This window comes from Hyperoodon ampullatus (assembly GCF_949752795.1).
Source record: "Hyperoodon ampullatus genome assembly, chromosome: 17".
NCBI lineage: Eukaryota > Metazoa > Chordata > Mammalia > Artiodactyla > Ziphiidae > Hyperoodon > Hyperoodon ampullatus.
Genome location: NC_136930.1, coordinates 37718545 through 37741381, shown reverse-complemented (window position 1 = coordinate 37741381; position 22837 = coordinate 37718545). Strand labels below are relative to the sequence as shown.

At 36.3% G+C, this 22837-nt stretch overlaps 1 protein-coding gene across 2 annotated transcripts in view; it reads left to right on the top strand.

Moving 5' to 3' along the window:
- Positions 1-22837, top strand: part of RAD54B (RAD54 homolog B) — a gene marked incomplete at both ends in the record, with an annotated part of 89053 nt that overhangs the window by 46341 nt on the left and 19875 nt on the right. For both annotated transcript variants that reach the window (XM_079722666.1, XM_079722665.1), the window contains 5 exons: positions 5741-5935; positions 9075-9356; positions 12346-12508; positions 16307-16532; positions 16803-17010. In XM_079722666.1, coding sequence (XP_079578792.1) covers positions 5741-5935; positions 9075-9356; positions 12346-12508; positions 16307-16532; positions 16803-17010 — 1074 coding nt within the window. The remainder of the gene's footprint in view (positions 1-5740; positions 5936-9074; positions 9357-12345; positions 12509-16306; positions 16533-16802; positions 17011-22837) is intronic.

The window sequence follows — 22837 nt, the reverse complement described above, 5'->3', positions numbered from 1 at the left end:
AGTTCCCTTTTTATGCGTGTGTTCTAGTTTATCCCTGAACATAACGCATCACAGAATAGCTTTAACTTTATTTTTCCATGCTGTGGCCTTTTTCTGTGATTTATTGTGGGGAAAGGAGTTTAGCAAGTGGGAAGTCAAGAGTGATCTTTTTAAGAGCTCTTTATTACCCCTAAAATAATGCACTAATTATCCCTCCTCATTGTTTCTCTCATTAAGTTTCTCTTAATGAGAAACTAATTCTCATTAAGAAATAAAACGAATCAACCTTTGGACCTGTTGCTAAAACATAATCATTTATTGAGTTACAGAATGATGTTTAATAATTTCTAGTGAGTGGGCTTATTTCAGCCTGACACATTTTAAACTGTTAAATGCTACATGTTGCCAAAACATAATAGTATTCTTTTTTTAGGGGGGAGGGATAGAGAGGAGTGTTTAAATGACGTGGGCTTATTTAAAATTCCACAAGTTATGTAAAATTTTATTACAATAGAAGGTATAGTGAATTCCTTATATTAAAGAAGATGTAAATGGATTCTTGATTCTTCTAGCACAGTCACACTTTTTAAGTATTAGCCTTTTACATACTAAAATTTAATAGTGTTTTATATTTTAATTTTGACATAATTTCTTATAATTCAGGTTCTCTTTAATGCCTGTTTTCTACTCATAGACTTCACTGAAATTTTGTAATAAGATAAGAGTTTGGGTTTAGACTACGTTTTGGGCAATCTATAAGTTGTTGGACGAATGAATGTTGAGGGTTTTCAGATCAGATTGAAAATTCAGTTTAAAGAAATGAAACTTATTTTAGGTGCATCCTTTATAATGTGAAATTAGAGGAGTCAAGCAAAGAGGAGATGTAAATATATATAAAAAACTCACCACTAATAATGAAATTCAAATTATAATGTTAAGTAAATGCCATTTCTGTCTATTAAATTGGTAAAGATGAATGTTTACACAAAAATCTGTACATAAATGTTCATAGCAGCTTTATTTGTGATAGTTAAGAGCTAGAAACACCTCAATTGTCTGTCAGTATTCCGTACAATAATAAGGAACAAACTTGATACAGGCAGCAACTTGGGATGAATCTCAAAGACATTATGCTGAGTGGGAGAAACCAGCTTGAAAGTTTGTATACTGTTATGATTTCCATTTATTCGACATTCTCAAAAAGACAGAACTATATTGGTAGAAAACAGATCAGTAACTGAATACGGTTAGGGTCTGACTAAAAAGGAATAGCCTGAGGGAGTCTTTTGGGGTGATAGAACTCTTCTATATCCTGACTGTGGTAGTGGGTAAATAAATTTATACCTGTGTTAAAATTTGTAAAACTGTACACCAAGAGAAAAAGTCAGTTTTACTGTATGATAATTGTAACAAAAAATAACTGCAGTTAGAGAAGAATTGGTAAGGTAATATGCTGATATATAGTAGTGAAGTGGATCCTCTCAGTTGGTGGGAATATCATTGGTAATATCATTATGCAGATATTAAACACCATTTTACTTTTTAATTTAATGATATGGGAAATGTATTCACAATAATATATCAAAAGAGGAGGCTAGGGGCTTCTCTGGTGGTGCAGTGGTTGAGAGTCCGCCTGCCGATGCAGGGGACATGGGTTCGTGCCCCGGTCCGGGAGGATCCCACATGCCACAGAGCGGCTGGGCCCATGAGCCATGGCCGCTGAGCCTGCGCGTCCGGAGCCTGTGCTCCACAACGGGAGAGGCCACAACAGTGAGAGGCCCGTGTACCGAAAAAAAAAAAAAGAAAAAAAAAAAAAGGAGGCTAAAAAAACTCTACATCGTAATTCCTGGTATATTAGAAGCATGTTTTCCCCCAAAAAAGTATATAAAATTACCCTTTGTTCAAACACCCTCATTCTGAGAGGGAAGCCGGAAACTGGGGCCACTGCACTTAAGTCCTTTGCCTGCTTGACTGTTCTGTTCGGGATTACAGCAGCCAGAGTCTTTTCAGGGACTGATAAAAGGTCATTGGGCCAAGCATTCTGAACACAGCTGTCTCAGCTGCATATCAATCATTTGTTTTCTCAGAAAAAAACTTTGATGGTTCTGAGGATAATTTATTGTTTGGAGAGAGTCAAGATTCACTTTCTAAATCCATGAATACCAATGATGAACATATGCATTATCTGAATTCTAGTAGTGACAGTGGTTTTTCAGGCTTTCAGGAGATTGGTTTACCTGGGTTGAAGTTGTACAAGTTTTTTTTTCTTTTTTCTTTTTGTCATATGTTTTCTCTTTGGTAAATACCTTCCAGTGGAATGACTGGTTATAGGAGGTGTATGTTTAACTTTTAGGAGTCTGCCAAACTGTTTTCCAAAGTGATTGTACTACTTTACATTCCTTCCAGTAGTGTGTGATATTTCTAGGTGTTCTACATCTTTTTTTTTTAAGTTATAATTGACTCTGCATCTTTGTTAACACTTAATATAGTCAGTTTAAAAATTTTTAGTCAATTTAGTGAGTGTTTGGTGTTATCTCATGTTTTGAAACAACTTTATTGATTTATAATTCACATACCATATAATTCACCCACATAAAATATATAATTAATAATTTTTAGTAGTATATTCACAGTTATGTGCAACTATCACCACCATTGTAAGATGTTTTCAACATTTCAAAAAGAAATCCTGGGGACTTCCCTGGTGGCACAGTGGTTAAGAATCCACCTGCCAATGCAGGGGACACGGGTTAGAGCCCTGGTCCAGGAAGATCCCACATGCTGCGAAGCAGCTAAGCCTGTGCGCCACAACTACTGAGCCTGCGCTCTAGAGCCTGTGAGCCACAACTGCTGAGCCCACGCGCCACAACTACTGAAGACCTTACGCCTAGAGCCTGTGCTCTGCAACAAGAGAAGCCACTGCAATGAGAAGCCTGCGCACCATAACGAAGAGTAGCCCCCACTCGCCGCAACTAGAAAAAGCCTGCGCACAACAAGACCCAACACAACCATAAATAAACAAACAAATAAATAAATAAATTTATTTTTAAAAATCCTGTACTCTTTAGCTTTCAACCCACCCCCACCATGTCTCCCCGCCCATCTCACCCTCACCTCCCAGCCCTAAGTAACCACTAAACTACTTTCTATCAGTATAGATTTCCCTGTTCTGGACATTTCATATAAATGGAATCATGTAATGTGTAGTCCTTTGGTGACTGGCTTCTCTCACTTAGCATAATGTTTTCAAAGTTTATACATGTTGTAGCATGTATCAGTATTTTAATGCTTTTAATGGCTGAATAATATTACATTGTAGTGATGTACCACAATTTGTTTATTCATTTGTCAGTTGAATGGATATTTGGGATGTTTCTACCTTTGGGCTATTATGAATAATCCTGCTATAAACATTCATATACAAGTTTTTTGTGTGGATGTGTTTTTCTCTCTCTTGAGCATATACCTAGGAGTGGAATTGCTGGATCATATGATATCTCTAATCTTTTGAAGAATTGCAAATCTGTTTTCTAAAGTGGCTGTACTATTTTACATTCCACCAGCAGTGTGTGAGGATTCCAATTTCTCCATGTCTGCATCACATTTTTTATTATCTATTTGATACTTATCATCCTAGTGAATGTGAAGTGTATCTTGTAAATTTATTTATTTATTTATTTTTGCCTGCATTGGGTCTTCTTTGCTGCACGCAGGCTTTCTCTAGTTGTGGCGAGTGGGGGCTGCTCTTCGTTGCAGTGCGTGGGCTTCTCATTGTGGTGGCTTCTCTCGTGGAGCATTGGCTCTAGGCGCGTGAGCTTCAGTAGTTGTGGCACGTGGGCTCAGTAGTTGTGGCTCGCGGGCTCTAGAGTGCAGGCTCAGTAGCTGTGGCACACTGGCTTAGTTGCTCTGTGGCATGTGAGATCTTCCTGGACCAGGGATCAAACCTGTGTCCCCTGCGTTGGGAGGTGGATTCTTAACCACTGTGCCACCAGGGAAGTCCCATTAAGTAGGTGGTGTATTTTAAAAGATAAAGTAATCATTTGGTTTTTGTTTTGTAAATTATATTGTTTTGATAGCTTCCCGGGGTCAAGTGTGTATTTGGTAAAAGACATAGTGAATAGCTCTTCAGTAATGGAGGAATGAGATTTTCCTCTCTTCAGCTGGAATAACTTTTATCTAGCCATTGAAAATATAGTGTACAAGTTAGGTGAGAAGTAAGAGCTAGGGCTCAGTATGAGGGTGGTCTGTATTCCTCATGGAAGTGCTCATGTTTTAACTGTAACTGCCAAGGAGAAAAGAGAAAATAAGACAGAAATAAAGAGAAATTTTGTCTTTAGTGTCAAGTGTACTTTGAATTAATAGATAACTTTTAGTGTTTTTGCTTCAAAACACTAAAAGATACCATTATATAGAATATCATATACATGCCTTTTGACCTATTCTGCTGTTATTCTTTGTCTTATTTTATTATGTTTTATGTTTTTTAAGTTGAACTATAATTTACATGCAATAAAATGTATAGCTCTTAAATGATCAGTGATGATTTTTGTTAAGTGTATATACGCATGTACCTGTCACTCAGAACAAATTCTTTTATTTATTTATTTTTAATTTGTATTGGATTATAGTTGATTTACAATGTTGTGTTAGTTTCAGGTGTACAGCAAAGTGAATCAGTTATACATATACATATATCCACTCTTTTTTAGATTCTTTTCCCATATAGGCCATTACAGAGTATTGAGTAGAGTTCCCTGTGCTATACAGTAGGTGCTTATTAGTTATCTGTCTTATATATAGTAGTGTGTATGTGTCGATCCAATCTCCCAGTTTATCCCTCCCCCTCCCTCCACCCCTGCCTTACCCCTGGTAACAGTAAGTTTGTTTTCTACATCTGTAACTCTGTTTCTGTTTTGTAGATAAGTTCATTTGTACCCCCTTTTTAGATTCCACATATAAGTGATATCATATGATATTTGTCTTTCTCTGACTTACTTCACTCAGTATGACAATAGAACAAGTTTTTATCTCCTGCCTCTTTCCAGTCAATTTCCCAACTGTAGAGGCAGCAACCACTTTCTGGTTTCTATCACCATAGATTAGTTTCCCCATTGCTGGAGAATTTTCTGTGTTAAACTGTTTGGATATGTTTTTGTAAGGTGATATTGGAAATGTTTTCAAGAGGAGTATAGACTTTTGTAAGAAACTTTTGATTTCCTGATTATATACTACTGAATTCTCAGAATCAGTGGTCCAACCTGATTGCTCCCTAACTAGGAGACAAGAGTATATTAATGAAATTTAGTCTGATTGCTACTTTACTGTTTTACCTTTGTTCTTATTTGAAAAAACAACAGGTTTTTCTTTGAGAGAACTCTGTGATCTTATATTACTTTTCCTTGATTTCGTCATGTCACTGTTAATTAAATCAGTTGTTTATTCAAAATGTGATTATAGATCTTTTTCCATGGATGCTGAAATTTTATCTTTAATTAGTAGAGTTTAAAATGTTGCCAGTGATTATTATGTTATTTTATTTCAACATAGTTTGTATGATGATAAGAAATTTACATTCATCATACTCATGGTAATGTTAGCACGTGACATTTGCAATTTCCCAGTTTATAAAATGCTAACATGTGCATGAAAAAATACTTAATACAATCTAATTCACCTGTGCTTTTATTTGTTGAATGATCTTACTATTTAAATATTAAAGTCATCTTTAATAATGTGGTTTTTATTTTATTTTTTATTCTAGTTCATTTAGCCCCTAAAGAAATAACAGTGTCTAAGGAACAAGAAGAGGAACCTGATAGCCTAGTTAAATATTTCAGTGTTGTTTGGTGTAAGCCTTCAAAGAAAAAACACAAAAAGTGGGAAGGTGATGCTGTTCTTATTGTAAAAGGAAAGTCATTTACATTAAAGGATTTGGAAGGCAAAGACATTGGAAGAGGTATTGTGATATTACCTGATGTTTATGATTTGGTCTAAAATTAATATATACTCTGGCTACAAAATTGAAATGTAATTGGGTTTTATAAAGTTGTTCCTTAATTGACTGTCATGTCTAAATTATCTCATAAACATAAAATTATCTCTTAATCGTGAGTCTGACAGTCTTATGTATACTCAGTGAGATGAATCTCATCCCATGGTTTCATTTTCTCCAAAAATAAAATGGCCAGCCAGGTATATACAGTTACATTGGCATTTTTGTGAGATAAAGCAGTTTGTCTTGGTGTGTTTTACATCTTTTTTTTTTTTTTTCCAGAGTGCTGAGTGATTAAAAGTTAAAAAAATGTTGGTATTAGGAGTGGAATGATATTTAACTTCAATGATACCTAAAAAAAAATTGAAAATAACAAGGAGATAATGACTAAACATGACCTAGATTAATACATACAAATTAGAGGTTACCATTATTTCCGTTATAAAATGTTGCCAGCATGATTTGTACAAATTAGCCCACAAATCAGAGTACCTAAAACCATTATGGTTTTTTTGCATTGTCTCTTACTGTTCAGTTCTGAGTGTGGCCCATAATTATAAAATCTGTTCTACAAGTTCACTCATTCATTTGAAAACACCATAGTTTATAGCTTTCAGTAACTGTTATGTGCTAAGCACTATGCTAGGAGTAAGCATCCAAAGATGGATATAGTTTATAGTTTAGTGGGGGCAGGGCAATGTAATTGATAATTAGGAAGCACTAAGGTAATTGTTTCAATGAGAATTTTTGCTAAGCACAATACGAGCATATATAGAAGGACCATTTAAGTTGACCTTCGAGGCTAACGGAAAGCTTCATAGGAGTTATTGTTTAAGGTAATATTTGAAGGATGGATAATTTTGTAGGGGATGAGAAAGGGGCAAGGCATATGTACAGGTTCACAGGCAAAACTACTTCAGTGTTTCAGGAATGTAGTGTATGAAGTGCAGTGACAAAGAGGCAAGAGTTGAGGCTGAATGGAATTATCTGCAATAGAATTTTTTATTATAAAAATATTGAACAAATGATATATATTCACAATTATTCTTAGTGTTTAGAGAAATTTAAAAAGAAAAATTGCAGTACACATTCCATGTTGTTAGTTAGGGTAGATTGTGGCAAAATTTTTGGAGAACTTGTTTATACCTATTTAGTGAAATTATATTCTAAAGCTATGTAGAGAGGTAAAAATTATCAAAATTACCCTGGAACATCTGTTACCCATAAGGTATAGTATATATGGTTTTGAGTATGTATAGTTTGTAATAAAATGATCTTTCAGTTGCAAGTAATGATAAATGCAAATTAGATTATAAACAGTGGGTTTTTGCTCTGACTACCCAAGCACAATCACCTACGGTGCTTTTAAAAAATGCCAGTGCTTAGGCCTTAACCTCTGAGGCTCTGATTATTTGGTCTGGATGGTGCGGAGAGGGGCTGGACATCCATATGTTTTAGGTTTCCAGGTGATTCTCATATCCAGCAGGAGTTGAATCCACTGGTTTAAACATTAATGGAGGTTTTAATTGGCTTTCAAAGTGAAGACATCCAAACATAAGACTTGGTTGCTTAATTATAACATTAATAAATATATCAACCTGGAGTTAATCTTGCAAGTTATTGCCTATAATGCAAGCGGTTTTTCTTTTAAATAAATTGGATATACAGCATTTAAATATTGTTAATGTAGGAATAAACACTCTAAGAAAACTGAAGGCTGTAATGCTGAAATTGCTAATAGCTTGTGATAATGTAGTCAGATTCAATTGACTGTCATTACACAATACCCAGAAAAGAACAAGTGTGGGAAACAGAGTTCAAGAGTTTAAAGAAAGCCTTCTGGAGACTTAGAGATGTTTGAGACAGTCATCACTATGGATCAGAGTGAAATGAGAGGTCTTGGAATTAGAGACTTTTGAAGATGCCTCAAAATTATGTTTATTCTTATCTCCCATTTTCATGTGATTAATAGGAATTGGATTAATAGTGTTGGATTCTATATGAAGATAAAACTATTCTCTTCCTTCGTGTGGAGAGATCAAGACTATTGTTAAATTGAGATAGTTTGGGAAATGGAGGGATGGGTCTTTAGCATTGAGGAACTCCAGCCAAATAACTTCTTCCTGTATCAGACCTCTATCATAAATAATTGAAGAATGTATATTATGTAGTTACCAATTGTCATGGATTGTAACTATTAGCCCAGTTTTAATAGGGAATTGTAGCAATTTCCAGCTAGTTTTAAAAGGGTCATGTCATGTTTTCTAAAATGTGATGATCTTTTATTTTTTGTTTTTAGAGACTTAAAAAAGTTTTTGTTGTACACAGTTTTTGCCCCTCCTAGTCGCACAGAAACCATGCATTTAATGTAGACAAGCATAGGAGTCTAAAATTCCCTCACTCTGTCTGGTTAATGAGTTCATTTTAAACAGACTTTGACTAACTTACTCATATTTATATTGCATCAGCACCTTACACATGGCAGCACTTAATAAATGTCTGTTGAATTAATAATAACTCAAGTTTGATATTATAAAATATGCCACTTTTTATTCAGGAGCTAGAACTTGGACTATCAGTGGCTTTTATGACAAATATATTTTTACTATGCTATCTCAGGTGGAACAGTACAGTACTAGTTGTGGTAGAAATTGTTTTTATTGCTAGTTCTGCACATTTCCAGCTGTTTCCAAGTGGAAATAGAGCTGCCCTGGTATTTCTCTAGTTTGTTCACAAGAAAGGAGGGTCCATATAGTCTATCAAACTCTTTTCTTGGCTTGATTTTCTACAGACAGCAGATGGCAAAACTATGAATACAATAGGCTGTATTTTCAGTAATTAAGAAAAGCCTTGCCTCTCTAAAACTTGCCTAATTTTTATAACTATATAATTATTCATGCCTTCTGATTTTTGCATGTATGTGTGTGTGTTTTTACTAAAATGATAAATTATATTTTTGTTCTGGCTAATGGTTATATGAGGCTATTTGCATTCCAAGTAGTTTTTATTCTGTACAGTTACAGGAAGAAGACTCTGGTTACACTAATTAAGTCATTTTAGAGTGTCAATAAATTAAATTAAAATTTTTCTTCTCAATTTAAAGGCATTGGATATAAATTCAAAGAGCTTGAAAAGATTGAAGAGGGCCAAACAATGATGATTGGTGGAAAAGAAATAGAAGTCATGGGTATAATCTCTCGAGATGATTTCAACAGTGGCAGATGTTTTCAGCTTGGAGGAGGAAGTTCTACTGCCTTATGTTCTTCTGAAGCTGTCAAGAAGTGTTTCTCTAACCCTTTCAAAAGTGTCTGTAAACTAAGTTCAAAGGAAAATAGACAGAACAGTTTCCAAAATTGCAGACCACGCCATGACCCATATGCACCAAGTAAGATTTCAAAACTAGTTTGAGTATTATGTTTTTACTGTCTAAAGATGTTTTGGTATGTGAATTTAAAGTTTAAATTTTGTATTAAAGCTTTCAGGTAAAAGTATATATTATTTTTCAGACATACAGTCTGACATAAGGGATAATGTTGAAGATGAGTAACAATATAGTGTGAGAATTATTTCATAAGTAAATACAATTGCAAGAATACAGTAATCAAAATACTATACATGTGTTAAAGGAAAATTGTGTAAATTGTAGATATATACACACATACATACATGTATATGATTTTGAGTAAAATCTGATATCTTTAGTAGGGAGAAAAATTAGTAAATTCATGAGTTAGGAGTATTTTTGAGCTTCCGTTTTGAAGACCATATGCTTTGATCACGTATATTAGTGATTTAATTCAGTATTAAAATATTGAAAGGTCAGATGTCATGTAAAGAATTCAAATTTTATTCACGAGAATTCAGTTCATAGTTAATTTTCACATTAATGAATTTAAAAATTACATAAAAAATAAAACCATGTCTGTTTATGACTTTTTAAAATTTGATTGTTCAGTCAACAAGTATTTTTTGTGTGCCTTTTATACACTGGGCCCAGAGGTGAAACTATCATGACAGAGCTTCTCATTTGGTGAGGAGACAGACAAGAAATTTGAATTATGGTGTAGTAGATGTAGAAGTTGGAGAATAGGCTTTTTTCATAACAGTAGTAAAATAAAAGTATTAAAATAACTATTAAAATAATCATAAAGTATTAAAATAACTATTTTCCCCTCTTGCAAGTATTATGGAAACATAGAATTTTTGAAATGGACCTTTCAGGTAATTTAGACCAATCCCTTCACTATGCATTTGAGTAAACTGAGTCCCAGAAGGATGAACTGACTTGCTTGAATTAAAATAACTGTTGGCATAATTGAGATTAAAACCCCCAAATTAAAAATTCCTAGCTCTATTCTAGCTTGTTTGAGACTAATTGAAATTTAGAGAGTGGAAGCTTATGCTTCTGATTTTTCTCTTTATCTAAATATTTTGTCCATCCCACTAGCTCTTTTAACAAGCCTCCTTCTCTCCTTTATTATTTCTCTTTGCCTTCCTGTCATGTAATGATAGAGGGCTGTGGGGAACTGAAAAGAATACTGTACTTAGTCAAAGACTTGAGTTAGAGTCTTGGTTTTACCACTGAACTAACTGGTTCTTCAACCTGTTGGGGGAGTCACTTCTTTAATGTTTTTGCCTCCTCATGTGTAAAATGTGGGTTCTAATAACTACCATAGAGACTTAGAGTGCCTGGTATATGTTGTGTATGATAAATATTTATTGACTGAGTGAATGAAAAATTTTATTGTGATAATTTATATATATGTGTATATGAGCATGTGTGGGTGTGTGTAAGCAAGCCCTTTTTGTAAATGGTAAATAGTTGATTATTCTCTCTCTCTCTGTCTTTTTTTTATCTTGCTAAGGTTAGGATTAAGTTGTACACTTAAAACTAAAGCATGACAGATTTTGTTAGCATTGAATGATGCCTCATCATTGTGAAGGTAGAGGAGCATCCTAAGATTTGAATTGGTGTCCTATTGCTGTGTGCTTTAGATTTTTTCTTGAAGTGGGTACTTTGTTAGATGACTTATGATTCTGTGGTCCTTCTTGCTTGAGCTGTGTATCATCTTTACCTCTATCTTCTTCTTTTCCCTTTGTCCTTTTTAAAAGATAGAAAAAAATGGGGCCATTCTTGGTTGGAAATCCACAAGGCATACACTCTTGCTTTGTTACTGGGATATAGAGGAAACCCAAGGGCCAGGTTTTCCATGTTCACTCCCTAGTCCCCTACCTGCCAGGAATTCACCTCAAAAATGAGAGGTGAATTCCTGGTTGCTCAGAAATGTGGGAAGATCACAGAAAATTTTCCTCTGGGTAATTGCTACCAGTAAACACAATCAGACTCTCATTCCTGTGACTATGTATTTCCACATTGATGGTTATTTATTTAATCTCCTTTTTTTTTCGGCCACACTGTGCAGCTTGTGGGATTTTAGTTCCCCGACCAGGGATTGAACCCGCGTCCTCGGCAGTGAAAGCTCAGAGTCTTAAGCACTGGACCGCCAGGGCATTCCCATATTTGATCTCCTGGAACCCATCTTTTAAAAATCTCCTTTTCTCATCTTTGTTCTCTTTTTTTCTTTTTGTTTATTTTTTAAAATTTATTTTGTTTAACCATGATGTAGACATACAAATATATCCAAAAAATTATTTTGATGAGTTTATTTTCTGATTTCAGATTTATCAGTTGAGACTGGCTTTCTAGTTATGTTTGATTTTGTTTTTTTGGGTGACTTTTAATAAATCTTATAAATTGTATTAGCATATTTCTAAAGAATTACATTGTTATTTGATGGTTACTTCATGCTGCTTTGCAAAGATTCATGAATTTTACATTTATGAATGAAGTAATTAACTTTAAGCAAATAATGGTGGTGAAGTCAATGGAAAATTTGTCATTCTTTCTCAGTTCTTCTGAATAATAGGAGTAATGGTCATTGTTAGTGAGTACAAGAATGAAAAAAGGGAGCCTTTATTTTAAATTTGGAAAGCCTTTCCAGAATAAGAAGCTGTGAGCATTAGAAAGAGCATCTTGGCAAAATTCCAACCTGTGCTTTGAGTTGGAAATAGTTCTCTTTGCTCTGAATACTGAACTATTAAGTGTTGTGGCTGAATTCTTTATTAGACAACAGTGAATTTCAGTGGTTTCAAAGCACTTTTGGGCATGAAGTTTGGAAAGCTCTTTGCAATTCTTTGCATGAAATCTTACATCAATAAGGCAAGAGATTTTATTTTTTTAATTTTGTACCTTTGCTTAGCATTGATGTTACTGAATTTCAAAGTTTTTTTTGCCACAAGAGCAAAGATAATGTAGTTATTGACAGAGTGAAATTGGAATAGATTTATAATTATACTTTTCTCTTTTTCTTAAGATTCCCTTGTTATGCTACGACCAGATAATAATCACCAGTGGATGTTCAATAAGAACCGTTTTCCTGTTGTGGATGTAGTGATAGATCCTCACCTTGTATTTCACCTTCGACCACATCAGAAAGAAGGGATCATATTCCTTTATGAATGTGTGATGGGAATGAGGTAGGAAAATAATTTGTTTAATCTGAGCTTTGATTTAACCTGTAACATAATGGTTTTCTAGGACAAGCCTGATATATAATGCGTCTCAGTGGGTACCGCACATATTTTAGTTGGTAGGAATGGCAAATGGTACTTAATGTGTATGTTTATTCTGCAGGTAGTTCTTTTTTTTTTTTTTTTTGCGGTACGCGGGCCTCTCACCGTTGTGGCCCCTCCCGTTGCGGAGCACAGGCTCCGGACGCACAGGCTCAGCAGCCATGGCTCACGGGCCCAGCCGCTCCGCGGCATGTGGGATCTTCCCGGACCGGGGCACGAACCCGTGTCCCCTGCATCGGCAGGCGGACTCTCAACCACTGCGCTACTAGGGAAGCCCACCGCAGGTAGTTCTTGATGGATGCTGTGTGCCAGACGTCTTTCTAGGCACTGGGCATACGGCTTATGAAGATTTTGCAAAAAGATTTTCTTCTTATCTCACCTCTACTTACACACACAAAGAAAGAGTCCCTCCTTACCCCCAGCTTTTTTTTTTTTTTTTTTTTTTTTGCGGTACGCAGGCCTCTCACTGCTGTGGCCTCTCCCGCCGCGGAGCACAGGCTCCGGACGCGCAGGCTCAGCGGCCATGGCTCACGGGCCCAGCCACTCTGCGGCACGTGGGATCCTCCCAGACCGGGGCACGAACCCGCGTCCCCTGCATCGGCAGGCGGACTCCCAACCACTGCGCCACCAGGGAAGCCCCCCACCCAGCTTTTTTTAAGCAGATTTTATTTTTAAATTTATTTTTTAACTTATTTTTGGCTGCGTTGGGTCTTCGTTGCAGTGCACGGGCTTTCTCTAGTTGCCGCGAGTGGGGGCTACTCTTCATTATGGTGTGCAGGCTTCTCATTGCGGTGGCCTCTCTTGTTGCGGAGCACGGCCTCTAGGCACGTGGGCTTCAGTAGTTGTGGCATGTGGGCTCAGTAGTTGTGGCTTGCAGGCTCGAGAGTTCAGGCTCAGTAGTTGTGGCTCACTGACTTAGTTGTTCCACGGCATGTGGGATCTTCCCTGACCAGGGATCAAACCCATGTCCCCTGCATTGGCCGGCGGATTCCTAAGCACTGCACCACCAGGGAAGTCCCCCCTCCTCCCCTTTTAAAATTGAGTTTTCTTAAAGAATTGTAGTCGAAGTACAGTTGAAGTATCAATAGAAGACACATACATACATGCAAACCAGACAAAGGGGGTAAAAAGAAATCAAAGGTCTCTGCTAACATGTCAGTACATTTCCTTCCAGTCCTTTTTTGTTTTTTTTTTTAATGCATAGGACCTTGATTTTTATATTGGTCATTTACTAGGGAGTTGGAAATGTAAATTCCCCCAAACTCTAAGAACCCGTTGAATGATGACAAGTTAAGGGAAAACTATTTCCTAGAAACTTTCTAGATTCATGTTCTTTCTCAAATCTGTTCTTCCTTTTGGAGATCTTATCTCACTTGGCCTGAGAACCATATTTGATTTCTTCTCTCTCACCTTCTCTATCTAATCAAACCTAAACTTTTGATTATTTTGACCTCCCAAATATCATTTGGGTCCTAATTATTTCTGGCACCTCACTGTAGCAGCTCTAATAACTGGTGTCATAAAATTATATTTTATCTGGACTATTGCAATGGTTTCTAACTTGTGTATCTGCTTCTGATACTTCTCAGATTCATTCTCCTTATCACCAGCTTGATTTTTCTGAAAACAATTCTGAACATGGCATTTCCTTGCTTAAAATTATTACAATTCTCAGAACTTAGAGCAGTGTTTCCTAATCTGTGATATGCACTTTACTGGGTTGTGTATGGGATCATTTTAGGTATACATGAACAAACTTTATTTTTTACTTTTAATAGTAGCATATTGAGTTAATGAATAATTAGAAAGAAATAGCACATTAAACTTTTTGTTTCCCAGATAAATTGTGCTTAGAAAGTTTTCAAATAAATCTAAGTAAAAAAGTGAGTTGATTTAAAGAAAAATAATAAATAATAACATATAGTATCACATGTATGGCAAAAAATTGTAATGGTAGTCATGAAAGACTGATGTTTGGGAGATTCTGACCTACAAGATACAGTCTGAGCTTTCAAGGATAAGTATCCTCATCTTCTGTCTTCTTCCTATTTTGCCAGCTTCCTAGCTTTTATTTTCTTGCTTGGAATTCAGTTCAAGCTCCAACTACACTGATCTACCTGATTAATGTAGTGAATTCCTATTTACCTTTAAAACTCTGCTCAAGTTTCGTCTTCTTCAAGGGAAGTCTTCCTGTTCTCTTCCCTATACCATGATGATGGATGATGGATGGTGGATGACGGATCACTATTTTCTCTCTGCCACTCACTATGTCTCAGTTAGCTGACATCTTGCAGTGGCAAATTGTTGATCTAAAATAATAATAGTGGTTATGATGCATGTTTGTAATTTTTTCTGTACCCTTTGAAATGGAGAACATATATAAAATTGTGTGTGTGTTGTTTTTTTTTTTGGCTGCGTCGGGTCTTAGTTGAGGCCTGTGGGATCTTTCCTTGTGGCGTGCGGGCTCTTTGTTGCAGTGCGCAGGCTTCTCTCTAGTTGTGGTGTGCAGGCTCCAGAGCTCGTGGGCTCAGTAGTTGTGGTGCGCAGGCTTACTTGCCCCGTTGCATGTGGGATCTTAGTTCCCTGATCAAGGATCGAACCCGCATCCCCTGCATTGAAAGGCAGATTCTTAATCACAGGGCCACCAGGGAAGTCCCCTATAAAATTGTTTTTGGTTATTCTTTCTACTAGTAAGAAATACAATGCATTAACAAACTACACATATTTTTGGTAATATCCTTAATTCCTTTGGATTTTGTAACTTTTTTTTTTTTTTTTTTTTTTGAATTTTTTTTTTTTTTATTAGTTTCTGCTTTATAACAAAGTGAATCAGTCATACATATACATCTATTCCCACATCCCCTCCCTCATGCATCTCCCTCCCTCCCACCCTCCCCATCCCACCCCTCCAGGCGGTCACAAAGCACCGAGCTGATCTCCCTGTGCTCTGCGGCTGCTTCCCACTATCTATCTACCTTACGTTTGGTAGTGTACGGATTTTGTAACTTTTAAAATGTATATCTAATACATTCAAAGAGCTTTAAAAACTATGAAGTGGTATAAAATGCCACTTACTTATATTATTATATTCCTTATAATATTTAATTTTAAGTTACATTAACCAAGTAGGTTTGTTGGATGAGAGTTTTACTAAATTACATGTATTAGATCAAATAGTTAGTGTTTAATATTTCTTACAGCTCAAGGAGCTGTTTTGGTTGAGGACTTCATTTACTGCCAGAGAATCATAAATACAGACCAATAGATCTTTCTGGTTTACATTTCAATATATTTTAAACTGTTTTGATATCTAATACTGTAACTGATAAAAACTGCTCAACTGTTGGTGATGAGAAGCATGGTTATAGTTAAATTATTCAAAGGTAGATATAAAATTGGGATTCATTTCTAATCTCTAAATATAGATACATGATAGTAACAGATGATTTAGATTCAACTCTAATTTCAAGTTGTTTTAGTAATTTAGTTGACAAATATGTAATGAATATAATTAGCAAAGATGCAAAAGAGAGATATGTCATAAATCAGCTGATTGAAGAGCTAGAAAAAGTGTTTAGTGGGAGCTAGAATTCATCCTACGTACAAAATATCAGCTTCTGGTTCTTGACTAATAGGTGATGATGTTAGGGACCTAAAATATTTTCCTTTTGTAATTGAAGGAAGTATAATTATTTCTCACAGGGTGAATGGCAGATGTGGAGCTATTCTTGCTGATGAAATGGGTTTAGGGAAAACATTGCAATGTATTTCGCTCATCTGGACTCTACAGTGTCAGGGACCCTACAGTGGCAAGCCAGTAATAAAGAAGACACTTATTGTCTCACCTGGAAGCTTGGTGAATAATTGGAGGAAAGAATTTCAAAAATGGCTAGGAAGTGAAAGGATCAAGATATTTACTGTTGATCAGGTAAGAGACTTTTAAAAGTTTAGCCCTGGTCATTTACTAAATCTCTAGATTTTCAAATCAATACTGCAGTTTTCACTCTCTACGTAGCAGTTTTTCAAGTGTAAGTAACTCTGACCCTTTGCAGATAAATGGAATCTTGCCCTACAATTTGGTCATGAGTTAACATATTCTAATACCTAGTTAATGGTTGTCAGGAATACGCTGCTTAAATTTTATTTCACACAGTTTTTGCCCATGATTTGTTAAATATTATCTTTTTTTTTTTTTTAGGACCACAAAGTAGAAGAATTCACCAAATCTCCATTTTATTCTGTTCTTATCATCAGTTACGAAATGTTACTTCGTTCCCTGGATCAAATTAAGAATATAAAATTTGATCTTCTAATTTGTGATGAAGGGCATCGTTTGAAGAACAGTACCATTAAGACAGCTACAGCCCTCATTAGCCTCGCCTGTGAGAAAAGGATAATTCTAACTGGTCTGTATTTACTTTTGGGGAGATATGATGGTATTTTTGCCTAGTGAATATGCAAAACTTGTAATATGATGTTTGGCATCCAGAGACTTGATGGTATTGAGTAGAATTCATACTAATAAACCTATGTTAGTTGAGTCTTGGTAGGATTCTGAATTATTTAAATCCTATGTAATGTTCTGCAATCCAGATTTTGGATTCTTTGAGGAATAAACACAGTGGTGTCTTGGTAAAGAAGGTAGGAGATGGGACTAGACTGCTTGTGCTTGGTTTCCAAGTCTTTGCAACTTTGGGCAAGTTATACTTCTCTGTACCTCAATTTCCTTATGTGTGGAATAGGGATAGTAAGACCATCTACTTCATAGAGTTGTTGTGAGGGTCAAATGAGTTAATCCATGTAAAGGTCCTGGAAGACTACCCTATACATGGTAAGTGTTTAATATAAATATCCTTTATTTTTATATGTTTGTGCTGTATGCATATGGTTTTTTGCTGGCCAAAGCTTCTGGCCCAGATTGTCTGGAAGGATGAGATAGACTGTAAATACAAGAATCCTTTTCTACCCAATCCTTTTTAGCTTAAGGCCTAGACTAGAATTAGGCCTGAATAACCCAGTGTAGCTTTTCTCCCACACCTCACTTTGGTCTTATGTGGTAGCAGAGGAAAGAAGAGAGTTGTATTCATTACTAAGGTTTGCGACCCTTCCGTTTTCTACTTACGGCTCTATTTCCCTATCATCTTTAATCCTCTTGGAAGGGATGGGTAGGGCATGATTATCCTTATTACATCATATCTCATGGTGTCCTTCATGTGTCCTATATGCATGTCAGAGCTCTCCTCTGAAGTTTAAATGAGGAGGGAGAAAGGGTGTGACCAAGAGTTTATTCCTCCATTCCACATCTTTAGGGTAGAAGTATGCCCTGGAGCAACAGAGAAAACTCCCCCTGTTGTGCTCTCATTGAGTTGGGGTGTGGAGGGTTCCCATCTTTAAGTAATTTGTGATCATTTGACTTCCAATTTGTGAAGAAGGATTGTATTAGCCATTACCAAATGTGATTTTTAAAACTATATTTGCTTTTTAGAAATGATTTTGGGAACTGTTAAATGACCTTTACATTCTTCACATTTAGTCACTTAAAGATAATAAAGATAAAAAGGACAGGGATCAAATCTCACAGTTATATCTACCCCCAAAATTTAGTAGATGTTCAACAAATGTTTGTCAGTAATACTGGTGATATGGAAACCAGAGAATAGAAAAACAGACTTTGAACATTTAGTAGAGGCTGTTTTTAAAGAAAAAAATGAGTTGGGGAAATGGAAAACTTAATCTAGGTAATTTCTGTATCTTTGGCTATTTGAGAAACTAAGTGGATTCCTCATACTTCTTGACTATCTTTTGATTTTGAGATCCTTGGGGCCAGAAAAGCAATGGAAAAAAGATTTAGCTGAATTTAGTTACACTGTGTTGGAAGAAAAAAGCAGAGACTGTTTCTTTTTACTGCTCAATGTGGGGTCAATATTGCTTATTTAAAGAGTAGTAACAGCTATGGAGTTAAAAAGATTGACATTCGAAGGGGAAAGAAAAAGAAATAAAAAGGGAGAGTGAGAAACTCTCCTAAAAGATTACTTTTAGGTAATAATAATAGAATAATAAAAAAATAATAGATTCTCCTCTATTTGAAAAACAGATAATGTCCTTTAGCAAAAACGGACAGTTTTACTAATATTCTCAGTTATAAGCAAATACCAATTCAACTAGCGTTACAAATGAAATTTAATATTTTCAGTAGAAAATGATTCTGGGACTTCATTCAGAAGGACTGTCCTGATGATGACCAGTGAGATTGTTTCCTTTGAGGAATTAGCATTGCCCCCTTTATTTGTACTTTGTCTTCTTTATCTTGTTTCTGTTTTCCTGTCCTTGTCTCTGTTGCTCCTGAGCTGTGAATGTAGGTGAAAACTAGCACTAACTAACCTCTTACATTTAGAAATACCTACAGTTGGTTTTTATCTCCTTAGAATTGCCTGAATAAATTCTTCTTTTTTATAGTGGCAGGATATCTTACTCCCAATGTGATTTGTGTCTTATTAGGAAGTAACATTTGTATATGAGTATGTACAGTGCTACATATATAATAGGTGCTCAGAAGGTATCTAAGAATCAAATAAAAGTAATTTTGATTTTGTTTCCTGCTGCTATCTAGCCCAGTGCTGTGAAGAATATTTAGTTAATATTTACTGGAAATTTTAAAATTAAAATTAAATTAAATTAAAATTTAATAGAGGTGTATTAGACTTCTAGGGCTGCCGTAACAAAATACCACAGACTGGGTGGTAAATTTCTTTAATGACAGAAATGTATTTTCTCACAGTTCTGGAAGCTGGAAGTCCAGTGTCAAGATGTCAGCAGGTTTGGTTTCTCCTGAGGCCTCTCTCCTCGCCTTGCAGATGACCATCTGCTCGCTGGGTCCTCTCATGGCCTGTTCTCTGAGTGTGTGCATCCCTATGTCTTTCTCTCTTCTTGAAAGGATACAAGTCATATTGGATTAGGGCTCCACCCTTATGAGCTTCTTTAACCTTAATTACCTCCTAAAAGGCCCTGTTTCCAAATATAGTCACATTGGGAATTAGGGCTTCAACATATGAATTTTGAGGGGACACAGTTCAATCCACAATATCTTATTATGTTAGATATCCTTCATTAGCTGTTAGATATCCTTTCTTTATATTATAAAAAAGAAAAATCTGAGATTTGAAGCAAAGTTCTCATTAAAAAGTGAGAGTTAAAAATATATACCGCACACAGACACAGACACACACAGATACATACACATATTGCTATATTATAGCATGCTTAGAAACTAGAGAATGGAAACCATCCTTCAATCTCAATTTCTTTTTTTTTTTTTTTTTTTTTTTTTTGTGGTACGCGGGCCTCTCACTGTTGTGGCCTCTCCTGTTGCGGAGCACAGGCTCCGGATGCGCAGGCTCAGCAGCCATGGCTCACGGGCCCAGCCGCTCCGCGGCATATGGGATCCTCCCAGACCGGGGCACGAACCCGTATCCCCTGCATCGGCAGGCGGACTCTCAACCACTGCGCCACCAGGGAGGCTCTCAATCTCAATTTCTTAATGAGCCATTAATATTTTGTCATGTTTCGTTATTCACACACACACGCATGCACACAGAGAACATACATACATATTTCTTTTTTATATATACATACAAAATCTATCTTTATTCATAGACACACATGCACACCAAAATACACTTAATGTAAACATTTTCCTATGATAGTGCATAATTTTGAAATGTGGTGATGGATATCTACAAGCACATACTTTTCTATATAGATTCCTAGAAGTGGAATTATAGGACCTGAAGGAAAGCTACATGTATGAATATGTATAAAGAGCTCTTAGAGCTTTTTATGGAGATAATAGATGCGGATATAGCTGTAGGTTATTAGCAATGTTCCAGTACCAGTTCAGTAGTTCCAGTACCAGTTCCAGTAGTATTGTTCCAGTAAACAATAAAACAAAGAAAAAGCTTTTATTGCTGGGATAGAGGTAGGGAAAGAGAAAGAGTTCTCTCAATTTCCCTAGAAGTTTCACTTCCATAGCCCTGAAAATAGTTTTAGTAAACATACAAACTTTACTTGAAAATCTTTAGTGTTTCCTTTTTTCTTGTCACAGGACTTTGCTGCTCGACTTTTATTAATGTTATATTATTTAGCTTCTTCTACAGGTTCCACATAGTCTAGAATTAGAAAAGAATACTAAACGCAGCGAAGTGGGGACTAAACTACTTCTAGACAACATTTGTGACAACTCAGAATGATACTATACTAGTGTACTGGCTATCTTGTAGGCCCTTCTTTTCTTTTCTTTTTCTTCTTTAGTCTTTTTCCTTATTATTTTCTGCCCTAAATCCTTTTTCTGATCCCCTTCTTATGGTCTGCCTTTCTTTTTTCCAGTTTTGCTTTTGCCTCTTTCCCTTGTGTATCAGTTGGCGTGATTTCAGGTGTAAGTAACAGATATGTGGATCAAATGTGCTTATTCTCCCACATAACTGCAGGTCTAGAGCTAGGGCATGTTCCAGGGGTGGGGATACATCAGCTCAACAGTGTTGTCAAGGATTCTGATTCTTTTTGTTCTCTGCTGTGCCATGTTTGGTGTTGACTTCATATTCATGCTTGTAACAAGTGGCCAGAGCAGTTGCAGACATCACATCTAGATGTGGTGATATTTAAAGGAGAACAGGGTCCTCCCAGGCTCCTCCCTGACTTCCTTTTATATCTCATTGGACAGGATGGGTCACATACTGTTGGTGGAAACTGTCGGTGCCCCACGAGCTCCCCTTTTCTGGGCTGTTGGACCCACCCCATAGCTGCTGGAACTGTTGATTAAACAACCCATGTCTCCTGCCTTTTCTGGAGAATTATCATTGGTTGAGTGAGAGGTCCTTCTCTCCCCTGCAGCTTGGTCAGTGATTGACTCGTATAGAGGAGCAAGTAAAATGCCATCTCCTTTGCCTCAGGATAATTTCAGGAGCAACTTTTAATGCAGTTTATGCTCTAAGGCTCCCTGTAATTTTGCTCAAGCTAAATTGTTAGTTTCTTCCCCTGCATTTTCTGATTCCATTATTCCCTTTCTCCTGAGAATAATTTCTCCATAAATCATGTGTAGCCTAATCCTTATCTCAGGCTCTGCTTCTGAGAACCCAGTCTAAGACAAACCCGTTCTTACATAAGTCATTGGCGAAGGGGTAGAACTACCATGATGAGCTTGGATTCATCATTTGGGTGATGACTGTCTGGAAGCCAACCACAATGATCCTTGTACCTTTCATTCCCTTCTTTCCTTCTTGCTTTTCCTATTCCCCCTGTTTTTATTAATCATTGTCATGGATATTCTTTTAAAGGTTTAACAAAATGCATACCAATATAAATATATTTTCTCTAATTCTATGATGTGTCTAAAAAAATTTAGAACTAACTAGGTGTATTAAAAAAAATTAGTAAGCATTGGTCCAACCTTGAGTCTATGCATTGACTTTCAAAGGAAGTGATCATGAAACTCCTTAACATTGTAAAAATTCGTGTTGTCTGTTATTGAAATAAGTGCATTTTTATTTACTTCTGTTATTTATATCTTTGGACAACTTTTTGTAGTCTGTTATTTGAAACTCATCTGAAATTATGCTGTTTTACTATGCTGATATATATGTTCACTTGATATTATTATAATTAGTGAAACATGCTAGTGTCTTTTTGAAAATTAGTTAGCCAAATGTTATTGAGTATGTAGTATGTGCAGGGTATATCAATCCGTTACAGTCTGTGTCAGTCTTTAGGATCAATGAAGATCCCAATTTTATCTGATAACTTTGTAAGGTATTAATAAGTACCATTCACTGTGTCTACTAAATCTCAGGCACTTCACATCCATTGTCTTTACTTTTCATTGTAACACCACTGGGAAATTATTACCTTCCCACTTTTTTTTTTTTTTTGCGGTACGCGGGCCTCTCACTGTTGTGGCCCCTCCCGTTGCAGAGCACAGGCTCCGGACGCGCAGGCCCAGTGGCCACGGCCCACGGGCCCAGCCACTCCGCGGCATGTGGGACCCTCCCAGACGGGGCACGAACCCGTGCCCCCTGCATCGGCAGGCGGACTCCCAACCACTGCGCCACCAGGGAAGCCCTCTTCCCACTTTTATAAGTGAAAAAAATCCCGAGTTTAACTTAAAAGAGCTTAAGCAATTTTGTCCAGAGTCACACAATTATAATAATAACAACTAACAGTTATGGAACGTTTATTGTGCTG